General features: G+C 45.6%; 3 protein-coding genes across 3 annotated transcripts in view; 1 reads left to right on the forward strand and 2 right to left on the reverse strand.

Annotated features, from left to right (window-relative positions):
* LOC309563884 (uncharacterized protein) overlaps nt 1-26,563 on the reverse strand; it is a 71,027-nt gene extending 44,464 nt beyond the window's left edge. Inside the window, exons 1-6 of the mRNA XM_082268520.1 lie at nt 26,428-26,563; nt 25,756-25,926; nt 25,546-25,669; nt 21,508-23,234; nt 12,741-12,830; nt 12,487-12,622 (exon numbers count right to left, since the gene is read on the reverse strand). Of these exons, the coding sequence (XP_082124646.1) occupies nt 12,487-12,622; nt 12,741-12,830; nt 21,508-23,234; nt 25,546-25,669; nt 25,756-25,926; nt 26,428-26,532 (2,353 nt within the window). The 5' untranslated portion in view covers nt 26,533-26,563. The remainder of the gene's footprint in view (nt 1-12,486; nt 12,623-12,740; nt 12,831-21,507; nt 23,235-25,545; nt 25,670-25,755; nt 25,927-26,427) is intronic.
* Nucleotides 1-26,777, forward strand: part of LOC309564428 (uncharacterized protein) — a gene marked incomplete at its 3' end in the record, with an annotated part of 637,385 nt that overhangs the window by 198,240 nt on the left and 412,368 nt on the right.
* On the reverse strand, nt 12,961-13,946 carry LOC309562931 (oocyte zinc finger protein XlCOF29-like). Its single transcript, XM_082267259.1, has 2 exons — nt 13,825-13,946; nt 12,961-13,335 (listed from the first exon to the last, which is right to left on the reverse strand). The coding sequence occupies exons 1-2, from the start codon at nt 13,918-13,920 to the stop codon at nt 13,069-13,071; spliced, it is 363 nt and encodes a 120-aa protein (XP_082123385.1). The 5' UTR covers nt 13,921-13,946; the 3' UTR covers nt 12,961-13,068.

A 26,777-nucleotide genomic window follows, 5' to 3' on the forward strand; every position in this document is an offset into this window, starting at 1 on the left:
CCTCGGCGTGACTTGCACGGACTTCACATAATGGAAGTCAATGCAAGTCGCTCCGATGTCGCCCCGAAGTAGTGCAGGAACTATTTTCTAAGTCGGAGCGACTTGTGTCGCTCCTATTAGAATGGTTCCCATGGCACTGACTGAATGGACCGCGACTTGTCAGGCGGCCAAGTCGCCTGACAAGTCGCGGTAGTGTGAACCGGGACTTATACTGTATTATCACAGGCCTAATCTATCAATGTCACTGCTTTGCTATGTTTTAGACAAAATAGGGGCTGGGGGTAAACTGAAGAGTAAGAGGAAATAAACTTACACCCTTCATTGGTGTCAGTGGATGCAATAACAAACCCTATTATTGATGTTCTTGAACCCACAGCATTGGTGTCGGTAACTGACGCTCCGAGCAACAGCTAAATATAAATAAAGAACACATCCAGCTCTATGTACCTGGTCTATAAACCAGAGGCTTTGGATGGACAGTTGGATAAATGGCTCTATATTTAGGATGTATCCGGTCTATAAACCAGAGGCTCTGGATGGACAGTTGGATAAATGGTTCTATATTTAGGATGTATACGGTCTATAAACCAGAGGCTCTGGATGGACAGTTGGATAAATGGTTCTATATTTAGGATGTATCCGGTCTATAAACCAGAGGCTCTGGGTGGGCAGTTGGATAAATGGTTCTATAGTTAGGATGTATCTGGTCTATAAACCAGAGGCTCTGGATGGACAGTTGGATAAATGGTTCTATATTTAGGATGTATCCGGTCTATAAACCAGAGGCTCTGGATGGACAGTTGGGTAAACGGTTCTATATTTAGGATGTATCCGGTCTATAAACCAGAGGCTCTGGATGGACAGTTGGGTAAATGGCTCTATAATTTGAATGTATCTGGTGTATAAATTTACATTTGGATTAATGGCTCTATATATACATTATTAAACGAGAGAAAATAACATCTGTTGGAGATAAAAGACATCACAGTGACTATGGAGGAAGAGGACGGAACATGACGGGGGGGTTACTGGGTGTAAATAGAAAATAATATCTTATTACCTCACCTTCTGCCAGTTCCAGCAATGTCTCCTCTCTACTTCCTCCCGACTCAACTCTCAACCCAAACTTCCTGTCTCTATGTTACATCACTTCCTCTTTCCAAGCAATATCACTTCCTGACTCTGCGTTCCACTGACAATACGTATATTTCCTTCCGGTTGGGACAATAAAATCTGCAGCTTATATTGTTTTTTTTTTTTTAATAAATATTTTATTGATTTTCAAAGTACTGTTAACAGCGAAAAAAAGAAAACAATAGATATAAATATACATCTCATAAAAAATTACCAGTACAAATTTATCCCATATTCCATCCATCCAACTCCTCCCTATCCCACCCCCCTCCTCCACCTACTATATTGATTTCCATTTTCGATGTTGTCCTAAATCTGGACCAAATTCTACTTTTTATCCTGTATCGTCCAGCAAGATTTCCAGATATTTATCCGATTTTTTGAAATCTTCCCATTTTCCCGACATATTTTTAGGTTGTTCTTCTTCTCTGTTTCCCAAATGTTCCATATTGTAAATGTAATCTACTCTATTACAATATTCCTTTAAGGTTGGGCTCTTTACTTCTAACCAATTACTCGGGATAACTCCTTTAGCTGCATTTCATACATTTGGAACCAATGTACTTTTGTATGTTTTAGAGCAGGGATCCTCAAACTACGGCCCTCCAGCTGTTGTAGAACTACACATCCTACGAAGGAAATTGTAAAACTCTGACATTCACTGACATGACTAGGCATGATGGGAATTGTAGTTCCCGAACAACTGGAGGGCAATATTTTGAAGACCCCTGTTTTAGAGGGTATTTTTGTTCTGTGGAATAAACACCACCAGGGGTCATCTAAAACATCAAGTCCTGTAATTTTTGATTATCTTACATCTAATTTTTGACCAGTAATCTCTAATTTTGGGACAATCCCACCATATGTGGTACAGTGTCCCCTTACCTCCACATCCTCTCCAACACGATCTGTTTTTTCTGGTTGATATTTATGTGCTATTGTTGGGGTTATATACCATCTGGATAAACATTTATAATTTAATTCTATAGTACCAATATCTATAGCTGAGCAATATGCGGCTCTCAATACCAGATTTATTTTGTGATTTCACAGTGATTCACCTATTTCCCTTTCCCATTTTATAACAAAAGGAGGGATCTCCTTGCCGAGACGTTCCATCAGCATTTTATATATTTGAGATATACCATGTCTAGACTTTTTAATTGAGTTGCACAGTGTTTCTACTGTGTTTATCTCTTTCTCCGACCTAATTGGGTGTGGTAAAGAATTAACAAAATGTCTCAGCTGGAGATACCTCCACTCTTTCAGTTTCATGGTATTTTCACCAAAATGGAGAGGGTATGACATTGGGCAGTATGTACAGGAGAGGAGTGTGGAGGATATGACAGTGGGCAGTATGTACAGGAGAGGAGTGTGGAGGGTATGACAGTGAGCAGTATGTACAGGAGAGGAGTGTGGAGGGTATGACAGTGGGCAGTATGTACAGGAGAGGAGTGTGGAGGGTATGACAGTGAGCAGTATGTACAGGAGAGGAGTGTGGAGGATATGACAGTGGGCATTATGTACAGGAGATGGGTGTGGAGGGTATGACAGTGGGCAGTATGTACAGTAGAGGAGTGTGGAAGATATAACAATGGGCAGTATGTACAGGATAGGAGTGTGGAGGGTGTGACAGTGGGCGGTATGTACAGGAGAATAGTGTGGATGGTATGGCAGTGGGCAGTATGTACAGGAGAGGAGTGTGGAGGGTATGGCAGTGGGCAGTATGTACAGGAGAGGAGTGTGGAAGATATGACCATGGGCAGTATGTACAAGAGAGGAGTGTGAAGGGTATGACAGTGGGCGGTATATACAGGAGAATAGTGTGGAGGGTATGGCAGTGGGTGGTATATACAGGAGAGGAGTGTGGAGGGTATGACAATGGGCAGTATGTACAGGAGAGGATTGTGAAGGGTATGACAGTGGGCGGTATGTACAGGAGAGGAGTGTGGAGGATGTGACAGTGGGCGGTATATACAGGAGAGGAGTGTGGAGGGTATGACAGTGGGCAGTATATGTACAGGAGAGGAGTGTGGAAGATATGACAATGGGCAGTATGTACAGGAGAGGAGTGTGAAGGGTATGACAGTGGGCGGTATGTACAGGAGAATAGTGTGGAGGGTATGGCAGTGGGCAGTATGTACAGGAGAGGAGTGTGGAGGGTATGGCAGTGGGCAGTATGTACAGGAGAGGAGTGTGGAGGGTGTGACAGTGGGCGGTGTGTACAGGAGAGGAGTGTTGAGGGTGTGACAGTGGGCGGTATATACAGGAGAGGAGTGTGGAGGGTATGACAGTGGGCAGTATGTACAGGAGAGGAGTGTGGAAGATATGACAATGGGCAGTATGTACAGGAGAGGAGTGTGAAGGGTATGACAGTGGGCGGTATGTACAGGAGAATAGTGTGGAGGGTATGGCAGTGGGCAGTATGTACAGGAGAGGAGTGTGGAGGGTATGGCAGTGGGCAGTATGTACAGGAGAGGAGTGCAGAAAGTTTGACTGTCTTCGGTCTACTTGCGTCTATCACAATTTTTAAAATGTAGCATAGGAGTCTGACCAGTTCACATGCTTACATTGCTAGTTACTTTTCCTTGTACGTAGCAGATTCCTGTACCAGCTCATTGAGGAACCAAGTGTTAGTCTCTGCGAGGGAGGCCAAATTGCACACACCCAACCCTTGGTTAACCCAAACACCTTAATAAAGCAATACTCCAGCTTTACTGCTCCTATCAAGTGTAGTATCTGTTCTTATCAGTGATTCAGTGGGGGCGCTGTTCTGTCATCTGACCTGACCACAGTTGGGTGGTGGCTATGCAAACCTGCTGGAGTGATGGGGGCTTGGAAGGTTAGTACCGGCTGGAACAGAAACCGGGGCGCTCACAGGCAGTTGGGGCATGGGAGTAATTCCCCCGGGAAAGCTGGGAAGGCCCATTGCCTCCTGATTTGAACATTCTACCTTATCTGGCCATGGGCTGGGAGGGCAGAGAGTCTGCGGTGTCTGTGTCCATTGGGAGTGGTTGCTCCAGAGGTGCTCTTAGTAACATTTGGGTGTGGGACCCCAATGTGTGAACCGCCACATGGTCACAGCTCCAAACACTTTTCCTGCACTGGGCCTTTTGGGGAAATTTTGGTTACCAGGCCTCAGGGCCCGGCCAGTGCACCATGCATGGTCACTTATTTATTTATTTTTCTCCCACGTTGTGTCACTTTTATACTTTTGTGTGCGTTTTCTTCTCACTAGGATGGAGGGTGTGAGTCTTCGGGCTTACCCTGAAGTTTAGGGGGAGGATGTTTGGCCCTCAGGCTCCTTCATCCTCTGTCCCTGGGCGGGTCTCTCCCCAAGTATTCGGGTCGGCTTTGGCTGCCCAGAAGAACGGGGTCTACCAGGCCTTCTGGCTAGCCGGACCATTGGAGCCCTCTGTCACTGTCAGGAGCCTTGCACCCCGGGGAATCAGGTTAGAGGTTCTACCCCTTCGGGGGTGGACAAAGCACACCCCTAAGTGCACTTTTTTATGTGTGTTCACATGCACCTTTTTTGTGCTCAATTACCGGGTTTTTTCGTTTAGTTTTTGCACCACCACGGAAAAAAGAAACTGGTGCTTGGTGGAACACTGTGAGCCTCTTTCAGTTTCTCCCTCCTTGAACCACAGAATGATCTTTTTACGGGAATTGCCACAAGTACACTTCTTGTCCATGTGATGCCCAGCCTCCCACAAGAACTACTTACTGTCATAGGCTTCCTTGCCTGGGCTTCAAGGGGATGTCTAATACTTTTGATCTATGGTGCAACTTCATACTCTGGATGAAGAAAAATGATATATGCAGACTGGGACGCAAGAATTTGCAGCGGTTGGTGGCGTCTTATGCTGTCTGGGGTGATCTAAACTGAAAACATACGTAACATACAGCATCTTGTTTTCGGTCTTCTGCTCTTCACTTTTAGGCAAAGCTGTGTGCTTAAGCTCGGATAGGCATTATCGAGTGGGAAATAACAAAGACCGGCACATGCCGAAAAATGTGCCAACTCCTATCTACCCACTTTCTGCGATAAATTTGACCCATGGTGATGATACACCAGATTCAGGTGCACCAAAATGTAGCCTCCCACAAGAACTACTTACCGTCATAAGCATCCCCTTGGCCTTACCGTTGCTCTGTGGTGCACACAACTTTCATAAAACCAGTTTCATCTGGATGAAGAAGAATTATATAAACATGGGATCATCTTCATTTTCTCTTCTCCTTCCTGCATTGCTGGCCATCCATACACATCCCTCTTCAGCTTCTTGCTGTAGAGCCGATCGTTATTGTTCATCCCTCCTCACTACAGTATTTGTACCACTCCCGTAATAGCGTATATTTTTGAACATTGTTTTTATGCACACAATCGTTCATTTATAGAAACGGATGCATAGCACTTTTGACTTGATTTTTTGCTACTGGCGCAACACCACTTACGACTTGTCCTTTATTGTTAATTTGGGGCACAGAAAATGCCAATATTTACACCACAGAACCAAGAGGGTTGCAATGTGCCATTTTTATTGACTCCATCACACTGTCTCTTGAATGACAAACTTTGGACTCCATTATCACTGTACCCTGTCCACCATATTTCAGGCAGACAATCTTCCAAAGAGATATTAAATACCGAGTCCTAACTACGTAGTATTTGTAGCGGCTCCACATATCCCTAGAACAGGATTTTTCAGACAGGGTTCCATGGAGCCCTAGGGTTCCTCCGTAGGTTGCTAGGGGTTTCTGGAGCAATGAGCAATTTCTACCTCTCAGATATGTTCCCACTGACACCATTGATCCTTTTACCTATCTATAAGGGGGTCATTCTCTACAATGACCACAAGCTTAAGGAGCAGTCTTCCTCAATCAGGGTTCCATGGAACCCTAGGGTTCCTCCAGAGGTTGCCAGGGGTTCCTTGAGCAATGAGCAATTTTTGCCTCTCAGATAAGTTCCCACTGACACCACGGATCCTTTTACCTATCTATAAGGGGATCATTCTCCCAAATGACCACAGGCGTAAGGAGGATTCTTCATCAACCAGGGTTCCTCCAGAGGCTCCCAGGGGTTCCTTAAGCAATGAGCAATTTCTGACTCTCAGATAAGTTCCCACTGACACCACGGATCCTTTTACCTATCTATAAGGGGATCATTCTCCTAAATGACCACAAGTGTAAGGAGGATTCTTCCTCATCCAGGGTTCCTCCAGAGGTTCCCAGGGGTTACCTGAGCAATGAGCAATTTCTGCCTCTCAGATAAATTTCCTTGACACCATTGATCTTTTTAGCTATCTGTAAGGAAGTAATTCTTCCCAATGACCACAAGGGTAAGAAGCATTCTTCCTCAACCAGGGTTCCATGAAACCCTTGAGTTCCTCTAAAGGTTGCAAGGGGTTCCTCCAGGGGTTCCTTAAAGAATGAGCAGTTTCTGCCTCTCAGATAAGTTCCCACTGACACCACTGATTTTTTTTAGCTGTCTATAAGGGGGTAAGTCTTCCCAATGACCAAACGTGTAAGGAGCATTCTTCCCCAACCAGGGTTCCATGGAACTCTTGGGTTCCTCCAGAGTTTGCAAGGGATCCCTCCAGAGGTTGCTAGGGGTTCTTTGAGCAATGGGCAGTTTCTGCCTCTCAGATAAGTTCCCAATGACACCATTGATCCTTTTACCTATCTGTAAGCGAGTTATTCATCCCAGTGACCACAAATAAAGGAGCATTCTTCCCACTGACCATCACACTAATGTATCATGAGTTGTATATATAGTAATTTTTAGCAGGGATTCCCTGAGGCCAACACGTTATTTCAAGCATTCCGTGTTGAAACAATTGGTCTACAACATCAGCTAACACAAGTGTGGAACTGGACCTTCTGGACTCTGTCTTAATGATAAAAAACCCAAATGGATGACTCTTTATGAACTGAGCAAATACCAACCACCAATCTAATAATTATGGTCATTTGTAAAAAAAAAAATGGGCTCAGGCGAGAATATTGTAAAGCGTTGAGCTTTATTGTTTATTTTACAAAATTTTGCAAAATTTAAATGAGCAATTATTGCACAATACCGCGAAACTTGAATCTAAATCAAATCTTGTAAAAGTAATAAATATATCAAAATTATGAATAAATATACAGTACATTGGATGGACCGACACGTAGCAATGATGCACAACAACCAATAACAACCTTTATAAAGAGTTGTAGATGTATTCTCATATTTTCCCATATATTTGTTCTATGGTGTCGTGTGTGAATGTGGGGCCATGTTTGTTTGGAGCAATGGTCTCCAAACTACAGCCCAGGGGCTGGATGCAGCCATTTGCTTGCCTTTATCTGGCTCTTGGGGCACTATTCCTCCTATTGATACAAGACACTATTCCTCCCACTGATACGAGACCCTATTCCTCCCACTGACACCAACAATACGGCACTATTCCTCCCACTAATACCAATGATGGGGTACTCTTTACTCCCACTGATACCAATGCTGGGATACTCTTTACTCCCACTGATACCAATGATGGGATACTCTTTACTCCCGCTGATACCAATGATGGGATACTCTTTACTCCTGCTGATACCAATGATGGGATACTCTTTACTCCCACTGATACCAATGATGGGATACTCTTTACTCCCACTGATCCCAATGATGGGATACTCTTTACTCCCACTGATCCCAATGATGGGATACTCTTTACTCCCGCTGATACCAATGATGGGATACTCTTTACTCCCACTGATACCAATGATGGGATACTCTTTACTCCCACTGATACTAATGATGGGATACTCTTTACTCCTGCTGATACCAATGATGTGGTACTCTTTACTCCCACTGATACCAATGATGGGGCATTCTTTACTCCCACTGATACCAATGATGTGGTACTCTTTACTCCCACTGATACCAATGATGGGGTACTCTTTACTCCCACTGATATCAATGATTTACCAGATTGTCTTTGTATTGTCGTGTTTATTCTCAAAACCAATAAACATCTGGCTACACCATGGGCAGTCCCAGCTGGCATACTCCCTCTCTCTGCTATAGGTTATAGGTACTCAGTTTTTTTTTTTTGCCTAGTCCGGAGTGAGGACCTCATTCCTTGCTGGGATCTCTGGTCCTGGCAAGTTTTTCTTTTTAGATATAATTTTTTCTCCTGTTTTTTTTTTCCTGTAAATAATAAATAAAAAAATAAAAATGACATAAATCTTTCCCCTAGTCTGTAGACACGATAACGTTTGCGCAAACCAATCAATATACGCTTATTGGGATTTTTTTGTACCAAAAATATGTAGCAGACTACAAATTGGTCTAAAATGATTAATTGGGATTTTTAAATTTTTTTTTTTTTTTGGGGAATGTTTTACAGCATTTTAGGCCAATTTGTATTCTGCTACATATTTATTTAAAAAAAAAAATCCCAATAAGTGTATTTTGATTGGTTTGCACAAAAGTTGTCGCGTCTACAAACTAGGGGAAAGATTTATATCATTTTTATTTATTATTTTTTTACTAGTAATAATGGCGATCTGCGATTTTTAGCGGGACTGCGACATTGCGGCGGACAGATCAGACACCTGACTGACATTTTTGACACTTTTGGGGAGACCAGTGACATTACTACAGTAATCAGTGCTAAAAAATATGCACTGTTACTGTAATAATGACACTGGCAGGGAAGGGGGTAACACTAGGCGCAGTCAAGGGGTTAAATGTATCCCTAGGGGGTGTTTTCTAACTGTGAGGGGGATGGGCTTGCTGGATGAACACAGAGACCTGTGTTCCTAAATAGGAGGATCCCTGTGTTCATCACAGACAGAACAGTGGTCTGCCTTGTTTACACCAACACACCGGCGCTCTGTCTCCACGGGGAGTGATCGCACCCGCCGGACACACTGATCGGCTCCCCCTGTGGTAAATAGGCGTGCGCAATTAACGAATCGAAACAAAACAAATGTTTTTGTCCCGCACATGTCTAAACCCTGCTATGTTCAGCTCACCATTAATGAGGACGCTTACCAGTGTGACTTCTCTGGTGTATAACAAGCCCTGCTCTTTGAATGAAACTTTTCCCGCACTCTGAACATGAATAAGGGCGCTCACCTGTGTGACGTCTCTGGTGCTCAACAAGGTTTACTTTGTGAATGAAACATTTCCCGCACACGGAACACGAATAGGGACGCTCACCGGTGTGACTTCTCTGATGCGTAAGAAGTGTCTTTTTCAGAATGAAACGTTTCCCGCACACTGAGCACGGATAAGGACGCTCACCCGTGTGACTCCTCTGGTGGTTAATAAGATCTCCTTTGACAGTGAAAGAGTTCCCGCACTCTGAACATGGAAACGGACGCTCACCCGTGTGACTTCTCAGGTGTTTCGTAAGATTTCCTTTTTGACTAAAACGTTTCCCGCACTCTGGACACGGGAAAGGACGCTCGCCTGTATGAATTCTCTGGTGTGCTACAAGTCCTCCTTTGTGAAGGAAACATTTCCCGCACTCGGAACACGAATAAGGAAGGTCACCAGTGTGATTTTTCTGGTGTAGAAAAAGGCTTCCTTTATCAGCGAAACTCTTCCCGCACATTGAACATGAATACGGACGCTCACCTGTGTGTTTTCTCTCATGTAACAGAAGGTTTCCTTTCTGAGCGAAACGCTTCCCGCACCTGGAACACGAAAAAGGACGCTCACCAGTGTGACTTCTCTCATGTCTATCAAGGCCAGTTTTCTGAGTAAAACTTTTCCCACACTCTAAGCATGAAAAAGGACGCTCACCTGTGTGATGTCTCTGGTGTCTAAGGAGGTTGCTTTTCAAAGCGAAACACTTCCCGCACACTGAACACGAAAAGGGGCGCTCACCTGTGTGACTTCTCTCGTGTCCGTGAAGATTTTTTTTATCAGTGAAACATTTCCCGCACTCTCCACATGTGAAAGGACGCTCACCCTTGTGACGTCTCTGGTGTCTTACGAGGTATCTTTTCTCAGTGAAGCTTTTACCGCACTCTGAACATGAGAACAGGCTTGCACTCTTGTGACTTTTCTGGTGTCTAATAAGATATCTTTTCTCCGTGAAACTTCGACTGCACTCTGAGCACGAGAAAGGACGCTCGCTCTTGTGACTTCTCCGGTGTGCAAGGAGGTCTTTGTTTTTCGTAAAAGATTTCCCACACACCGAACAGGACAACGAACGCTCTTCTGTGTGAACTCCTTCATGCCTTACAGATTTCATAGAATTAGGTGGACCTTTTGACCTAACCTTTCTCGGAGTCTTTAGATGTATTTCTGGAGCGACAGGATGTGATTTATCAGAAGATTCCTCAGGATTGGAGACATCCCTGGATTTATCCAAATGGTGAGGTGTGGAACGTCTATCAGTTACGGGATTTTCTTCTGGAGAAGGCTGTGTGAGGCCACTATTTTCTGCATTACAACTCGGAGGTAAAGTACGTCCCTCAGAGGTATTCCTGTTCTGTGCAGAGTGGTCATCTGTTGGAAGCAATTTATAAAAAGTCACATATGTTGGCACATCATGTCAAGGAAACATACTGAAGAACAGAGATGGACAATATGGTTGACAGCATCTCCACCTTTGTTGGGAACACGATGTTATATCGAAGAATGGAGATGAACCTTTCATATGGTGTACAGTATCTCCTCATCATTGGTTGGGAACATGACGTTATATTGAGGAATGGAGATGGACCTTTCATATGGTGTACAGTATCTCCTCCTCATTTGTTGGGAACATGACGTTATATTGAGGAATGGAGATGGACCTTTCATATGGTGTACAGTATCTCCTCCTCATTTGTTGGGAACATGACGTTATATTGAGGAATGGAGATGGACCTTTCATATGGTGTACAGTATCTCCTCCTCATTTGTTGGGAACATGACGTTATATTGAGGAATGGAGAAGGACCTTTCATATGGTGTACAGTATCTCCTCCTCATTTGTTGGGAACATGACGATATACTAACCACTTAAGCCCCGGAAGATTTTCCCCCCTTCCTGACCAGGGCCTATTTTGCGATTCGGCACTGCGTGACTTTAACGGACAATTGCGCGGTCGTGCGACACTGTACCTAAATGAATTTGACGTCCTTTTTTCCCCACAAACAGAGCTTTCTTTTGGCGGTATTTGATCACCTGTGCGATTTTTTGATCACGCGCTATAAACAAAAAAAGAGCGACAATTTTGCAAAAATAACAATATTTTTCACATTTTTTTAATATGAAATTCCCCCCCCAGAAAAATGTAAAAATCAAAATTTTTTAACATTTTCGGCCAATTTGTTTGATGCTACATATGTTTGGTAAAAAAAAATCGCAAAAAGCGTATTTTGATTGGTTTGCGCAAAACGCAAAAGTTATCGCGTTTACTAACAAAGGGAAAGATTTTTGTCATTTTTGTTGTTTTTTTTTTAACGAGTAATGGCGGTGATCTGCAAATTTTTTTGCGGTACTGCGACATTGCGGCGGACAGATCGGACCCTTGACTGACATTTTTGACACTTTTGAGGTTACCAGTGACATTACTGCAGTAATCAGTGCTATACATATGCACTGTTACTGTAAAATTACACTGGCAGTGAAGGGGTTAACTTTTTTTTGAGAGGGAGGGGTTATGTGTGTCCCTAGGGGCGTGCTTCTTACTGTGATTGGCTGTGGCTTGAGGTGTAGGAACAGTGAGCAACGGTCCTACATAGTAGAACCGTATGATCACTATTCCTACACAAGGGAGCATGACAGGCAGCTTTGTTTACATTAGCCGCCTGCCTTTCTCCCTCTCCACCGACGATCGCGAGTGACCGGCGGACGATCGGGTCCGCCAGTCACACGCACGGGGGGGGGTCCGTGACCGCGCGGGAGCGTGCCTCCGGTGGCGCGCGCTAGCTCCTGAGACCCTCACAGGCTAACGACGTAGACCTACGTCGCTTTGCCTGTGAGGGGCTGACTGCCGCAGTAAATATACTGTGGGCAGTCGGCAAGCGGTTAAGGAATGGAGATGGACCTTTCATATGGTGTACAGTATCTCCTCCTCATTTGTTGGGAACATGACGTTATATTGAGGAATGGAGATGGACCTTTCATATGGTGTACAGTATCTCCTCCTCATTTGTTGGGAACATGACGTTATATCGAGGAATGGAGATGGACCTTTCATATGGTGTACAGTATCTCCTCCTCATTTGTTGGGAACATGACGTTATATCGAGGAATGGAGATGGACCTTTCATATGGTGTACAGTATCTCCTCCTTATTTGTTGGGAACAAGATGTTATAAAAATGAAAATGTAACAGTTTCTGCATTTAGTGTTTATTACTTACCTGTGTCCATATGTAAAGAAGATTCCTCCTGTTTACTTTTCTTTTTCTTTTTCCTTTCAGCCTTCCCCGTAGTCTTCTGAGCTCCCCTCACCAGTGTCTGGTCTTCTTCCTCTTTAATGTCTTTTTGTTTCTCACCCTAAACCCCGATTAAAAATGATAGAATACATTTCCAAAATGCCACAAAACATTACATAGAAGAATGTCATCTTATACTTTGGAATGATTTGTGAGCCCCGTACCCCAGTCCCATCTACCTGATGATGGTGGGGGATGGTGTGACCTTCCTGTGTGGAATCCCGGGAATACAGAGGACGGGGACATCTCTCTGGTGGGTTCCCATTACTGGATCCATCTGTAGGAAACACACACACTGACTGAATACATTGTTTCTATGTGTTTATCAGATGATGGGGGATCTAGGTGGAGCCTCCGTACTGCTCTCTCCTTTACAATAAAGTCTCCTCTTACCCGGTGATGTGAGGGGCGGCTGATTCTCCATCATGAAGTCCTTGTAGAGATCCTTGTGTCCTTCTAAATACTCCCACTCCTCCATGGAGAAATAGACAGTGACATCCTGACACCTTATAGGAACCTGACACACACAATGATACAGTCACCATCCAGACACATCCCTTGTCTGTTACTGGATAATGTCCCAGAATTCCCGGCACCGCTCACCTCACCCAGCAGAAGCTCAATGATTTTGTTGATGACTTCTAGAATCTTCTTGGCATTGCTAACCTCTGTTTTCAGGCAGTGAGGTGGAGGCTCTGTGATGGGTGACGTTCCATGAAGACAATCGCTGGGTGTTAATAGATCACCAGATATTTTCTTCACAACTTTACAATCCTGAGAGAGAAAAAGAAACAATTACTACAGACCTCCCAGAATCCTCCTCACCTCTCCGGTCAGGTCTGTGTTTTATTAATAGAGATAAGAGTGATGTCATGTGACCTCCCAGAATCCTCCTCACCTCTCCGGTCAGGTCTGTGTCTTATTAATAGAGATGAGAGTGATGTCATGTGACCTCCCAGAATCCTCCTCACCTCTCCGGTCAGGTCTGTGATTTATTAATAGAGATAAGAGTGATGTCATGTGACCTCCCAGAATCCTCCTCACCTCTCCGGTCAGGTCTGTGATTTATTAATAGAGATAAGAGTGATGTCATGTGACCTCCCAGAATCCTCCTCACCTCTCCGGTCAGGTCTGTGTTTTATTAATAGAGATAAGAGTGATGTCATGTGACCTCCCAGAATCCTCCTCACCTCTCCGGTCAGGTCTGTATTTTATTAATAGAGATAAGAATGATGTCAGGTGACCTCCCAGAATCCTCCTCACCTCTCCGGTCAGCAGGTGTATGATCTCCAGGGTGAGGTCGAATATCCTCTCAGTCATGTGACTCTGGTCTTTACCCATCCTCATTGATGTGGCCATTGGATCTATTCAGCACCCTCCTTTCTGTAGATAAATTATAAATTGAGAATTATCTGAAGCATAAGTCTTCCTGCACGACAAGTACGGTGTGGGTCTTCGGGCCTGCCTTGAACGTCTTGGGAGGGGGTGGATATGGCCTTCTGGCTTAGTTGGCCCTCTCTCATGGGGTCTCCCTTCTGGGGAGCCCCACCTAGTACTTGGGGAGGTCTGTTCCAGCAGTCCCCCTAAAGAACGTGGTTTACTTGGTTTCGGCCAGGCAGACCATTGGAAGTACCTCAGTCCCTGTCAGGAGTCTTGCGCCTCGGGGGATCAAGGTCAGGGTCCAACCTCTTCGGAGGGAACGAACATTTCGCACACCCTGTGCAGTTTTTATGTTCTTCACGTTTGCGTGTGTGCACTTTTTATGCATCGGGTGTAAGTCTTTTGAGTGTGTTCACACACCACGGGCTTTAAAATAAAAAAATAAATAAATAAAAAAATAAGTCTTCATAATGTTCGATGTTTTATTAGCACTAACATTAACTAATAAAGCTGAGCTTCCAGGAAAACAAAAAGCTTTTGCATTTGGGCTCCCCCTTTCCCAGCACCACAAAGGCAAAATGCTAATTTATTACTTAGGTACCAGTAAAAAGGGAATTTCCTGACCTAATACGGCTCTGAATATACAATTGGATGAATAGCTCCATATGTAGCATGTATCTGGTCTACAAACCAGCAGATTTACTTGAACAGTTGGATAAACGGCTCTATATTTAGGATAAACCTACATTATAAACCAGTGACACTGGAAGGACAATTGGAATTTTGGACCTACAGTATACTAATATTGTATCTGGACTATAAACCAATAACCCTGTATATTCAGGTAGATGAATACTTCTATATTTAGGATGTATCTGGCCTATAAACCAGAGGCTCTGGATGGACAGTTGGATAAATGGTTCTATATTTAGGATGTATCTGGTCTATAAACCAGAGGCTCTGGATGGACAGTTGGATAAATGGTTCTATATTTAGGATGTATCCGGTCTATAAACCAGAGGCTCTGGATGGACAGTTGGATAAATGGTTCTATATTTAGGATGTATCCGGTCTATAAACCAGAGGCTGTGGATGGACAGTTGGATAAATGGTTCTATATTTAGGATGTATCCGGTCTATAAACCAGAGGCTCTGGATGGACAGTTGGATAAATGGTTCTATATTTAGGATGTATCCGGTCTATAAACCAGAGGCTCTGGATGGACAGTTGGATAAATGGTTCTATATTTAGGATGTATCTGGTCTATAAACCAGAGGCTGTGGATGGACAGTTGGGTAAATGGTTCTATATTTAGGATGTATCCGGTCTATAAACCAGAGGCTCTGGATGGACAGTTGGATAAATGATTCTATATTTAGGATGTATCTGGTCTATAAACCAGAGGGAACACAATAAGACACGTGGCCACTCACTAAAACTAGAGGAAAAACGGTTTAAACTTAAAATACGTAATGGGTACTTCACTGTCAGAGCAGTAAGGATGTGGAATTCACTTCCGCAAACAGTCGTATCAGCAGGGAGCATCGATAGTTTCAAAAAACTATTAGATGGGCACCTTAAAGACCACAACATACAGGGGTATACAATGTACAACATACAGGGGTATACAATGAATAACATACAGGGGTATACAATGTACAACATACAGGGGTATACAATGTACAACATACAGGGGTATACAATGAATAACATACAGGGGTATACAATGTACAACATACAGGGGTATACAATGTACAACATACAGGGGTATACAATGTACAACATACAGGGGTATACAATGTACGGTTAACAGCAAACACACACACACATCATAGGTTGAACTAGATGGACTGATGTCTTTTTTCGACCTCGCAAACTCATGTAACTCTGTAAGAGGCTCTGGATGGACAGTTGGATAAATGGTTCTATATTTAGGATGTATCCGGTCTATAAACCAGAGGCTCTGGATGGACAGTTGGGTAAATGGCTCTATATTTAGGATGTATCCGGTCTATTAGAATATAAACATTGTTATATATACAGAAACATTCATTATGCACATAAAATATCTTATTACCTCCTCTGCTGCCAGTTCCAGCAATGTCTCCTTTCTACTTCCTCCCAACTTTCCTGTAACCCGGAATTTCCTATCCGTGTGTTACATCACTTCCTGTTTCTGCATTCCACAAACAATACGTAGATTACCCAGTAAGGCCCCGTTCATATACAAGCGACGCTACTTCGCACCGCGACCTCCGAGGCCGCCACGGACTTCATAACATTGAAGTCTACTGGTCGCCCCAAAGAAGCTCCGGACCCTTTTTCTAAGTCGGATCGACTTGTGTCGCTCCTATTAGAACGGGTCCGCAGCTTCCCTATGGGAGGCGACCAGGTCGCCTCACAGGTCGCCTTAGTGTGAACGGGGACTAATGGAGAATATAAAATATGTCGCCTATGTTGTTTTTATTTTTATTTTTTTGGGAATGGTTTACTTTAAAATATAAAGAGTGTTTAATTATTAAGAATTTAGTTTCGTAAAAAATGAGAAAATTAAAAGCGTGAATTGAAGCTGAATATTACGTTTAACCGCTTCAGTACTGAGTTTTACCCCCTGACAATTACTTGGTCACGTGACACTGTTCCCAAATTCATTTTTCTACAGGTAGAACTTTATTGTAATTACTATTGTTTTTTTTTTTTATTAATTACAAATGTTTGGATGCTATGAATGCCCCTGAAATGACCCATTTTTGGAAAGTATCTGATTTTTATTGCCAGAGCTTTTTTGGAAATGAGAAGCCGTGCCCCTATTGAGGGATTAGAACATGGACCTTAGCAATGATTCACAAAATACGTACAGTGCATTCGGAAAGTATTCACACGCTTCAATTTTTCCACATTTTGTTATGTTACGGCCTTATTCCAAAATGGAATAAATTCATTATTTTTCTCAAAACTCTATCACCAATCCCCTATAATGACAACGTGAAAGAAGTTTGTTTGAAATCTTTGCAAATTTATTAAAAATAAAAAGGAAAGGAAAATCCCATGTACATAAGTATTCACACCCTTTGCTCAATACTTTGGTGAAGCTCCTTTGGCACCAATTACAGCCTCAAGTCTTTTTGAGTATGATGCTACAAGCTTGGCACTCCTATTTTTGGGAAGTTTCTCCCAGTCTTCTTTGCAGGACCTCTCAAGCTCCATCAGGTTGGATGGGGAGCGTCAGTGCACAGCCAATCGGGTTCAAGTCTGGGCTCTGGCTGGGCCCCTCAAGGACATTCAGACTTGTCCTGTAGTAGTTTCTCCTCCCAAGGGAGGAGGCAGGGAAGGCACCCGACAGAAGTGACAGCTGATGGGAGGAAAAGAGGAGGAGATGGGGAGGGCACCCGGCAGAAGTGACAGCTGACAGGATGAAAATAGGGGGAGGAGGCGGGGGATGGCACCCGGCAAAGGTGACAGCTGGCGGGAGGTGGGGAATGCACCCGGCAGAAGTGACAGCGGACGGGAGGAAAAGAGGAGGAGACGGGGAAGGCACCTGGCAGAAGTGACAGCTGACCGGAGAAATATAGGGGGAGGAGGCGGGGGATGGCACCCGACAGAGGTGACAGCTGGTGGGAGGAGAGGAAGTGCAGAATGCAACCAACAGAAGTGACAGCTGATGGGAGGAAAAGAGGAGGAGGAGATGGGGAATGGCACATGGCAGAGGTGACAGCTGATTAAAGGAGAGGAGGAGGCGGGGGATGGCACGTGGCAGAGTTGACAGCTGGCAAGATGGGAGGAAGAGAAGGTGGGGAATGCATTAAGCAGAAATGACAGCTGGCAGGAGGATAGGAGGAGGAGGCAGGGAAAGGCACCTGGCAGAGGTGACAGCTGGCAGAAGGGAAGAAGGCACCCGGGAGAGTGTCAGCTGGTAGGAGGGGAGGAGGAGAAGGCGGGGAAGGCACCCAGCAGAAGTGACAGCTGGCAGGAAGGGAGAAGGCGGGGAAGGCACCCGGCAGAGTGACAGCTGGTAGGAGGGGAGGGGGAGGAGGCAGGAAAGGCACCCAGCAGAGGTGACAGCTGATGGAAGGGGAAGAGGATACGGGGAATGCACACGGCAGAAGTGACAGCTGACAGGAGGGGAGGAGAAGGTGGGGAAGGCACCCAGCAGAGTGACAGCTGGTAGGAGGGGAGGAGGAGGCGGGGAAGGCACCCAGCAGAGGTGACAGCTGGCAGAAGGGGAGGAGGAGGTGGGGAAGGCACCCAGCAGAGGTGACAGCTGACAGGAGGGGAGGAGGAGGAGGCAGAGAAGGCACCCAGAAGAAGTGACAACTGATGGCAGCTGAGGAGGAGGCATGGGATGGCACATGGCAGAGGTGAGAGCTGGCGGGAGGGGAGGAGGAGGCAGGGAAGGCACCCAGCAGAGGTGACAGCTGGCAGAAGGGGAGGAGGAGGCGGGGAAGGCACCCGGCAGAGGTGACAGCTGACAGAAGGGGAGGAGGAGGTGGGGAAGGAACCCGGGAGAGGTGACAGCAGGCAGGAGGGAAGGAGGAGGAGGCAGGGAAGGCACTTGGCAGAGGTGACAGCTGGCAGGAGGGGAGATGGGGATAGCAGCCGGCAGAGGTGACAGCTGACAGAAGGGGAGGAGGAGGTGGGGAAGGAACCCGGCAGAGGTGACAGCTGACAGGAGGAGGAGGCGGGGAAGGCACCCAGCAGAGGTGACAGCTGGCAGAAGGGGAGGAGGAGGTGGGGAAGGCACCCAGCAGAGGTGACAGCTGACAGGAGGGGAGGAGGAGGAGGCAGAGAAGGCACCCAGAAGAAGTGACAACTGATGGCAGCTGAGGAGGAGGCATGGGATGGCACATGGCAGAGGTGAGAGCTGGCGGGAGGGGAGGAGGAGGCAGGGAAGGCACCCAGCAGAGGTGACAGCTGGCTAGAGGGAAGGAGGAGGAGGTGGGGAAGGCACTCGCCAGAGGTGACAGCTGGCAGCAGGACAAGAGGAGGAGATGGAAAAGGCACACGGCAGAGGTGACAGCTGGCGGAAGGGGAGGAGAAGGAGGCATGGAAAGCCCCCGGGAGAGATGACAGCTGCCGGGAGGGAAAAGAGAGGCAATGGGCAGAAGTGACTGGAGAAAGAGGCAGGAAGGGGAAGGGAAATCCCACTGACAGCTGAAATGTCATCGGTTGTTAAGGAAGCGCTGGCCCCGTTCCTTAACAAGCGATAATTGCTTGTTTACATTTTAGCTGTAAGCAGGGGATTCCCGCTGACAGCTGAAAGAACCGAGCCTAAAGGTATTGGTTTCTAGCATTGGAGCATTAGCTCCAATGTACCGAGTACCGATACCCATGCTTAGTGTTGACAACCCTACTCTCTATGAACTGTACACATTCACATTGTCATTTGTAAAATAAAAAAAAAAAGACTCAGACCAGAAAATTGTAAAGTATAGAGATTTCTTGTTTATTTTCCAAGTTCAGAATGAACAATTGCCACATATTAAAACGAAGCTTGATTCTGAATCAAATTTTGTATACTGAAGTAAACATACAATATATCAATATCAAATATCATAATTATACAAGGACTGGACCAATAAAAAACCGGCTACTTCAGTAAAACAAGCAAGAGCAATGACATGCAGAAGCCAATAGCAACCAAAAAAAAAAACTGTTGTCTATGTATTCCCATATTGCCCATTTTTTAGTTGTATAGCGTCATGTGATTGTGAGACCAGGTCAGCAGGGCCGTGGATAAGGGGGTACCACCAGTCCTCCTGTATGTGACCCAGGCAGCAGGGCCGTGGATAGGGGGGTCCTCCTGTATGGGGCTCAGGCCAGCAGAGGACCCAGGCAGCAGGGCAGTGGATAGGGGGCCCTGCTGTATGGGGCTCAGGTCAGCAGGGCCATGGATAAGGGGGCCCTGCTGTATGGGGCCCAGGCATCAGGGCCGTAGATAAGGGGGCCCTGCTGTATGGAGCTCAGGCCAGCAGAGAACCAAGGCAGCAGAGCCGTGGATAAGATGGCCCTACTGTATGGGGCTCAGGCCAGCAAGGGGAATAAGCAGCAGGGCCATGGATAGGGAGGTCCTCCTGTACGGGGCTCAGACCAGCAGGGGGCCAAGACAGCAGGGCCGTGGATAAGGGGGCTCTGCTGTAAGGGGCTCAGGCATCAGGGCCGTAGATAAGGGGGCCCTGCTGTATGGGGCTCAGGCCAGCAGGGGGCCCAGGCAGCAGGGCTGTGGATAAGGGGCCCTGCTGTATGGGGCTCAGGCCAGCAGGGGACCCAGGCAGCAGGGCCGTGGATAAGGGGGCTCTGCTGTATGGGTTCAGGCCAGCAGGGGACCCAGGCAGCAGGGCCGTGGATAAGGGGCCCTGCTGTATTGGGCCCAGGCATTAGGGCCGTAGATAAGGAGGCCCTGCTGTATGGGGCTCAGGCCAGCAGAGGACCACGGCAGCAGAGCCATGGATAAGAGAGCCCTGCTGTATGGGGCTCAGGCCAGCAGAGAACCAAGGCAGCAGAGCCGTGGATAAGAGGGCCCTACTGTATGGGGCTCAGGCCAGCAAGGGGCCCAAGCAGCAGGGCCATGGATAAAGAGGGCCCTGCAGTATGGGACTCAGGCCAGCAAGGGGCCCAAGCAACAGGGCCATGGATAAGGGGGCCCTTCTGTATGGGGCTCAGGCCAGCAGGAGATCCACACAGCAGACCCGTGGATAAGGGGGCCCTGCTGTATGGGGCTCAAACCAGCAGGGGGCCAAAGCAGCAGGGTGAATAGGATGTGGGCAGGGAAGGTTAATTACTGGAACCAATCCTTTGTATGGCACTCTCTGTGGAAGCTGAAAGCCGGCATCTTCTCCTCTCCCTACCGACGGCTTTCAGCTTCTGCAGAGAGAGCCATACAGGGGATTGGTTCCAGTAATTGCGCCCCCCCCCCCCCACACTGATCACCCTCCCTGTGCACCATGCACATGCATTTACCCCTCGCCCCAGGCCCCCCTACCCCCACAGAGCTGTCGACTTCCCTCTTCTGCTTCCCGCTGGCAGTTGCAAGCATACACCAGGATGGAGAGTAGCGGAATTGTCCAGTAAATAGGTCATATTTACCAGCCCCTTTCTGAATGAACACCATGAGTGAGCGGTACTGATCACTCACTGTGTTCATTCATAATTCAAGCTTAGTAAACTGTGTTAATTTGGGAGGGGGCCTTCGGATTGGCTGTATGGACCCCGTGGTTTTAATAAAAAGCAGCCCTGTGTGTCAGTACTGTTTGTTTAAAGGACATATTCCCATCCAACTCCCTCCCAAAGCGGATGTGAAATGCGTAGGGTTGCAATCATTCCCTGGAATGCTTATATCTCTTGAGTTCCTTGCTCTAAACTCACTAAGTCCATTACGAGGGTCTCCGACCCCCCCTGCTGGATTTTTTTTTAATAATGTGGAGCATGCACAAAGAAGAATGAAGTCACCCCAATGTTGGGGGAGGGGGGGGGGGAGAGCTAGGAACTGTAGAAAGCAGAGTTCACCATTGGAGCCTTCAACAGGGACCTGATCGACCTAACTCTCGGAATGCAAAGCTGTCCTTCTATTTGTGAGTTTTCTGGTGTTGAACAAGGCCTCCTTTGTGAACGAAACTTTTCCCGCACTCCGAGCATGAAAAAGGACGCTCACCCGTGTGACTTCTCTGGTGTATAACAAGCGCAGTTTTCATAATGAAGCCTTTACCGCACACCGAACATGAATGAGGACGCTCGCCCGTGTGAAGTTTCTGGTGTATTCCAAGTGCTCCCTTCTGGGTGAAAGATTTTCCACACACCGAGCATGAGTAAGGACGCTCACCCGTATGACTTCTGTGGTGTATCAGAAGTTTGGCTTTCTCTGGGAAACTTTTCCCGCACACTGAGCAGGAGTAAGGACGCTCACCGGTGTGACCTCTCTGGTGTGATACAAGGCCTGCTCTGTGAGTGAAACTTTTTCCGCACTCTGCACATTTATAGGGACGCTCGCCTGTGTGGCTTCTCTGGTGCGAAATAAGGCCTGCTCTGTGCGTGAAACTTTTCCCACACTCGGGACACGAATAAGGTCGTTCGCCCGTGTGACATCTCTGATGTTCAACCAGATTGATTTTGTGAGTGAAGCATTTCCCGCACGCTGAACATGAGTAAGGACGCTCACCCGAGTGACTTCTCTGGTGTTGAAGAAGTGTCTTTTTCAGAATGAAACATTTTCCACACACTGAGCACGAATAAGGACGCTCACCCGTGTGACTTCTCTGGTGATTTATGAGATCGGATTTCGCAGTAAAGGCAAACCCGCACTCTAAACATGAAAAAGGACGCTCCCCCGTGTGACTTCTCTGATGTTTAGTAAGGTTTCCTTTTTGACTGAAAGATTTCCCGCACTCCGAACATGGAAAAGGACGCTCACCCGTGTGATTTCTCTGGTGTGCAACAAGGCTTCCTTTGTGAACAAAACATTTCCCGCACTCTGTACATGAAAAAGGACGCTCCCCTGTGTGATTTCTCTGGTGCGAAAGAAAGTGTCCTTTCTGAGTGAAACATTTCCCGCACTCTGAACACGAAAAAGGACGCTGACCTGTGTGAATTCTCTGGTGTAGAAGGAGGTTTCCTTTATCTGCGAAACACTTCCCACACACCGAACACGAAAAGGGACGCTTGCCTGTGTGACTTCTCTCGTGTCTCTGAAGACATCTTTTCTCACTGAAACGTTTCCCGCACACCGAACATGAAAAGGGACGTTCACCCGTGTGAGTTCTTTCGTGTATATCAAGTGATTTTTTAACAGTAAAACCCTTCCCGCACTCTGAACATGAGTAAGGACGCTCACCCGTGTGAAGTCTCTTGTGTCGGACAAGGTTTCCTTTTAAAGTGAAACTTTTCCCGCACTCGGCACATGAGAAAGGACGCTCACTTTTGTGAGTTCTTTGGTGTATAAGAAGGTATTTTTTTTCGGTGAAGGATATCCCACACACTGAACATGACAATGATTTATCTCCTGTGTGAGTCCCTTCACGTCTTAAAGACGAAGCTTTGGACTTAGATGGCTTCGTTGATCTATCTGTACTCTGGGATTTTATATGTATTTCTGGAGTAACGGGACGCGATTTATCAGAAGGTTTCTCATGATTTGAGGGATCCATTGATCTTTTTAAATCGTCAGCTCTGTGACGTGTATTATCAGTATTGGGGTTTACTTCTGGAGAACGTTGTGTGATGCCATTATCTTCTTCATCATTATCTGGAGATTGGATAGATTGTCCCTCAGAAGTATTCTCGTTCTGAGCATCTTCTCCATCTGTTGGGAAGCAATTTGAAAAATAACGTTATGGGTAATTTTCATGCAGGAGTTATATACGTACATGTATGTATTCACAGCACACAGCTAATTCAAAAAGCTCAGGCATAGAATTGGGAGCAATTGGAACACCAAGCTACAGTAAGTATCTTCTCCTTATTTGTTGGGAACATGACGTTATATTGAGGAATAGAGATGGACCTTTCATATGGTGTACAGTATCTCCTCCTCATTTGTTGGGAACGTGACGTTATATTGAGGAATGGAGATGGACCTTTCATATGGTGTACAGTATCTCCTCCTCATTTGTGTAAAGTTCCGGTACCTTTGGTACCCTAAATTACACTTTCCACAAGTGTATGCGCCCCACCATTTACTTTTGGAAAGGTGCGCATACACCTTTAAGACTGGAGCTGTCATCACCCAGCGCCGGACTAGATGGCTATTTAAATCGCCGGTTCTCACTCACATGTGTTCGTTCAAACACCCTTACCTGGATGCTAACCTTGCTTGAAGCTTCCATGCTTGCAAGCTTACCTCGCTGACGGAACCTCGCTGCGCTGATCCCTGTATCCCGCTACTGGATCATCCGCCTCTCCTGAACCACCCTTCGGCTGTATCGCTAATAGTGCTAAGTACCCCGCAGGGGAATTCTCTATAAACTTATACTAAGCTTACACTATCTAGCTCTGCATAGTAAAGACTGTTTATCACATCTGCATAACTAGATTGCTAGCTCTTGAGACTACTGCTACTTTTCTGCACTGGGTTGATCTCTTTTGTATGTCCACCTGCTATTCTGTCATCTGCTACCATACAACATTGCTAAACCTTCCTGCATCCATCTTCTACTGTCTCACCTTCAAGTGTCTATCACCTATCACCTCCACTCAACCTATCCCTCAACCTTCATCATTGTGTTACCACATACATAAAGTCACTCTAGGAACCAGCTTGCTAATTGTGTGTATTTACTGGCTGAAATAAGACCTTCCACACATGATGAGTCATTGAGGTTGGGAATGGTATCTCAGCATATCTCTTACATGACTACTGACGTGGAACTATTTCTGCAGCTGAAAATCCACACCATATAAGAAACGCAGGAGCATTACAATTTGTTGGGAACATGACGTTATATTGAGGGATGGATATGGACCTTTCATATGGTGTACAGTATCTCCTCCTCATTTGTTGGAAACATGACGTTATATTGAGGAATGGAGATGGACCTTTTTATATGGTGAACAGTATCTTCTTCTCATTTGTTGGGAAAATTACCTTTATATTAAGGAACTGAGATGGACCTTTCATATGGTGTACAGTATCTCCTCCTCATTTATTGGGAACATGACGTTATATTGAGGAATGGAGATGGACCTTTCATATGGTGTACAGTATCTCCTCCTCATTTGTTGGGAACATGACGTTATATTGAGGAATGGAGAAGGACCTTTCATATGGTGTACAGTATCTCCTCCTCATTTGTTGGGAACATGATGTTATATTGAGGAATGGAGATGGACCTTTCATATGGTGTACAGTATCTCCTCCTCATTTGTTGGGAACATGACGTTATATTGAGCAATGGAGATGGACCTTTCATATGGTGTACAATAGCTCCTCCTCATTTGTTGGGAACATGACGTTATATTGAGGAATGGAGATGGACCTTTCATATGGTGTACAGTATCTCCTCCTCATTTGTTGGGAAGATGACGTTATATTGAGGAATGGAGATGGAGCTTTCATATGGTCTACAGTATCTCCACATGATGTAGTTTCACCTCAGCTGTTAGGGACATTGGGGTGGTAGGGTAGGTACATTGACGATGTTCTTACTTGCAGTTTAGTAGATGGACCTTTCATATGGTGTACAGTATCTCCTCCTCATTTGTTGGGAACATGACGTTATATTGAGGAATGGAAATGGGCCTTTCATATGGTGTACAGTATCTCCACCTGATGTGGTTTCACCTCAGCTGTTAGGGACATTGGGGTGGTAGGGTAGGTACATTGACAATGTTGTTACTTGCAGTTAAGTTTTCATAGTCTTTCCCTCAATAAAGGATGTGAAGTTGTCTATGTTGATAATGGGCAGCACAGATGAGGAAAAAAGATTTAATCCTATATAGAAAGGATTCTTTGCTGAGACATGTTTGAAAATAGGAAATGTTATTGAATTATTTATCCTTAATGTAAACTTGGATCAAGCTTTATACAGTATGGGTTTTCTGTGTTGATAAACTAAAGGGGGAACTAGGTGGATCCTCCATACTGCTCTCTCCTTTACAATAAAGTCTCCTCTTACCCGGTGATGTGAGGGGCGGCTGATTCTCCATCATGACGTCCTTGTAGAGATCCTTGTGTCCTTCTAAATACTCCCACTCCTCCATGGAGAAATAGACAGTGACATCCTGACACCTTATAGGAACCTGACACACACAAGGATACAGTCACCATCCAGACACATCCCTTGTCTGTTACTGGATAATGTCCCAGAATTCCCAGCACCGCTCACCTCTCCTGTCAGCAACTCCATCATCTTCTTGATGACTTTTAGAATTTTCTTGGCACTGGTTACCTCTGTTGTCAGGCAGGGAGGTGGAGGCACTGTGATGGGTGATGTCCCATGAAGACAGCTACTGGGTGGTAATGGCTCACCAGATATTTTCTTAACTACTTTATAATCCTGAGAAGGAAAAAAACAAAAAAAATCACTACAAACTTATCAGAATCCTCCCTAAAGTGGGGTACACACTAATAGAAAATCTGCCCAAAATTCCCATCCGAGGTAAAATCGTACGGTTTTCGGCTAGTGTGTACACAACTTTCGGAAGCCGATGCCGTCATTTTCAACGAAAAAAACGGAGGGACAAACACCAAAATTTCCCCAGACGACCAATTTTCGTTTAATGTGTATGCAGTACGTCCGTGAAAAATTGGATACGAAAGACCGCGCATGATCTGAAGTTGCTGACAACCCGAAAGTCTAGGAACAAATATCCCAAAAAATTTTGTGAACATTTATGCACTGTCAACTAAAAACGGTTATGAACACTGAGCAAGAGAGAGAAAAATCGGAGGATATTTCGTCCGATTTCCATCAAGTGTGTACGGGCCTTAACTCTCGGATCTGCTCAAGGTTTAGATACAGAGACAAGAGTAATGTCCCACCCAGAATCCTCCTCACCTCTCCGGTCAACAGGGAGATGATCTCCAGGGTGAGGTCTAATATCCTCTCAGTCATGTGACTTTGGTTATTGTCCATCCTTGCTGATGTGGTCATGTGATCCATTTAGGTGGTCATAAGATCTATATAGGACTCTCTTCTCTGTTGAAGGATAAGAAACTGCGAGTTATTGGATTGGTTCCTCCAGACTTCTGACAATACATTTAAAGAAAAGTATTACCTGGTTAATACTGGACTGGCAAGAAAACATGGTTAGTAAATACGACTGACCATGTATGATGGAGGATATGTAGACATGACATTGTTCTGTGTGCACAGTGGCCGGGAATGTCTATATTGTGAGCCCCGTC

This window comes from Pelophylax lessonae, assembly GCF_965119305.1.
Source record: "Pelophylax lessonae genome assembly, chromosome: 9".
Taxonomy (NCBI): Eukaryota; Metazoa; Chordata; class Amphibia; order Anura; family Ranidae; genus Pelophylax; species Pelophylax lessonae.

What these genes read in the sequence shown, in the direction of transcription:
- LOC309562931 (XM_082267259.1), bottom strand. Translation starts at nt 13,920, where the DNA reads ATGGCCACATCAATGAGGATGGGTAAAGACCAGAGTCACATGACTGAG. An exon ending in TACACCTGCTGACCGGAGAG is followed by an intron (nt 13,336 to 13,824) that starts GTGAGGAGGATT and finishes TTTCTCTCTCAG; the next exon opens with GATTGTAAAGTTGTGAAGAA.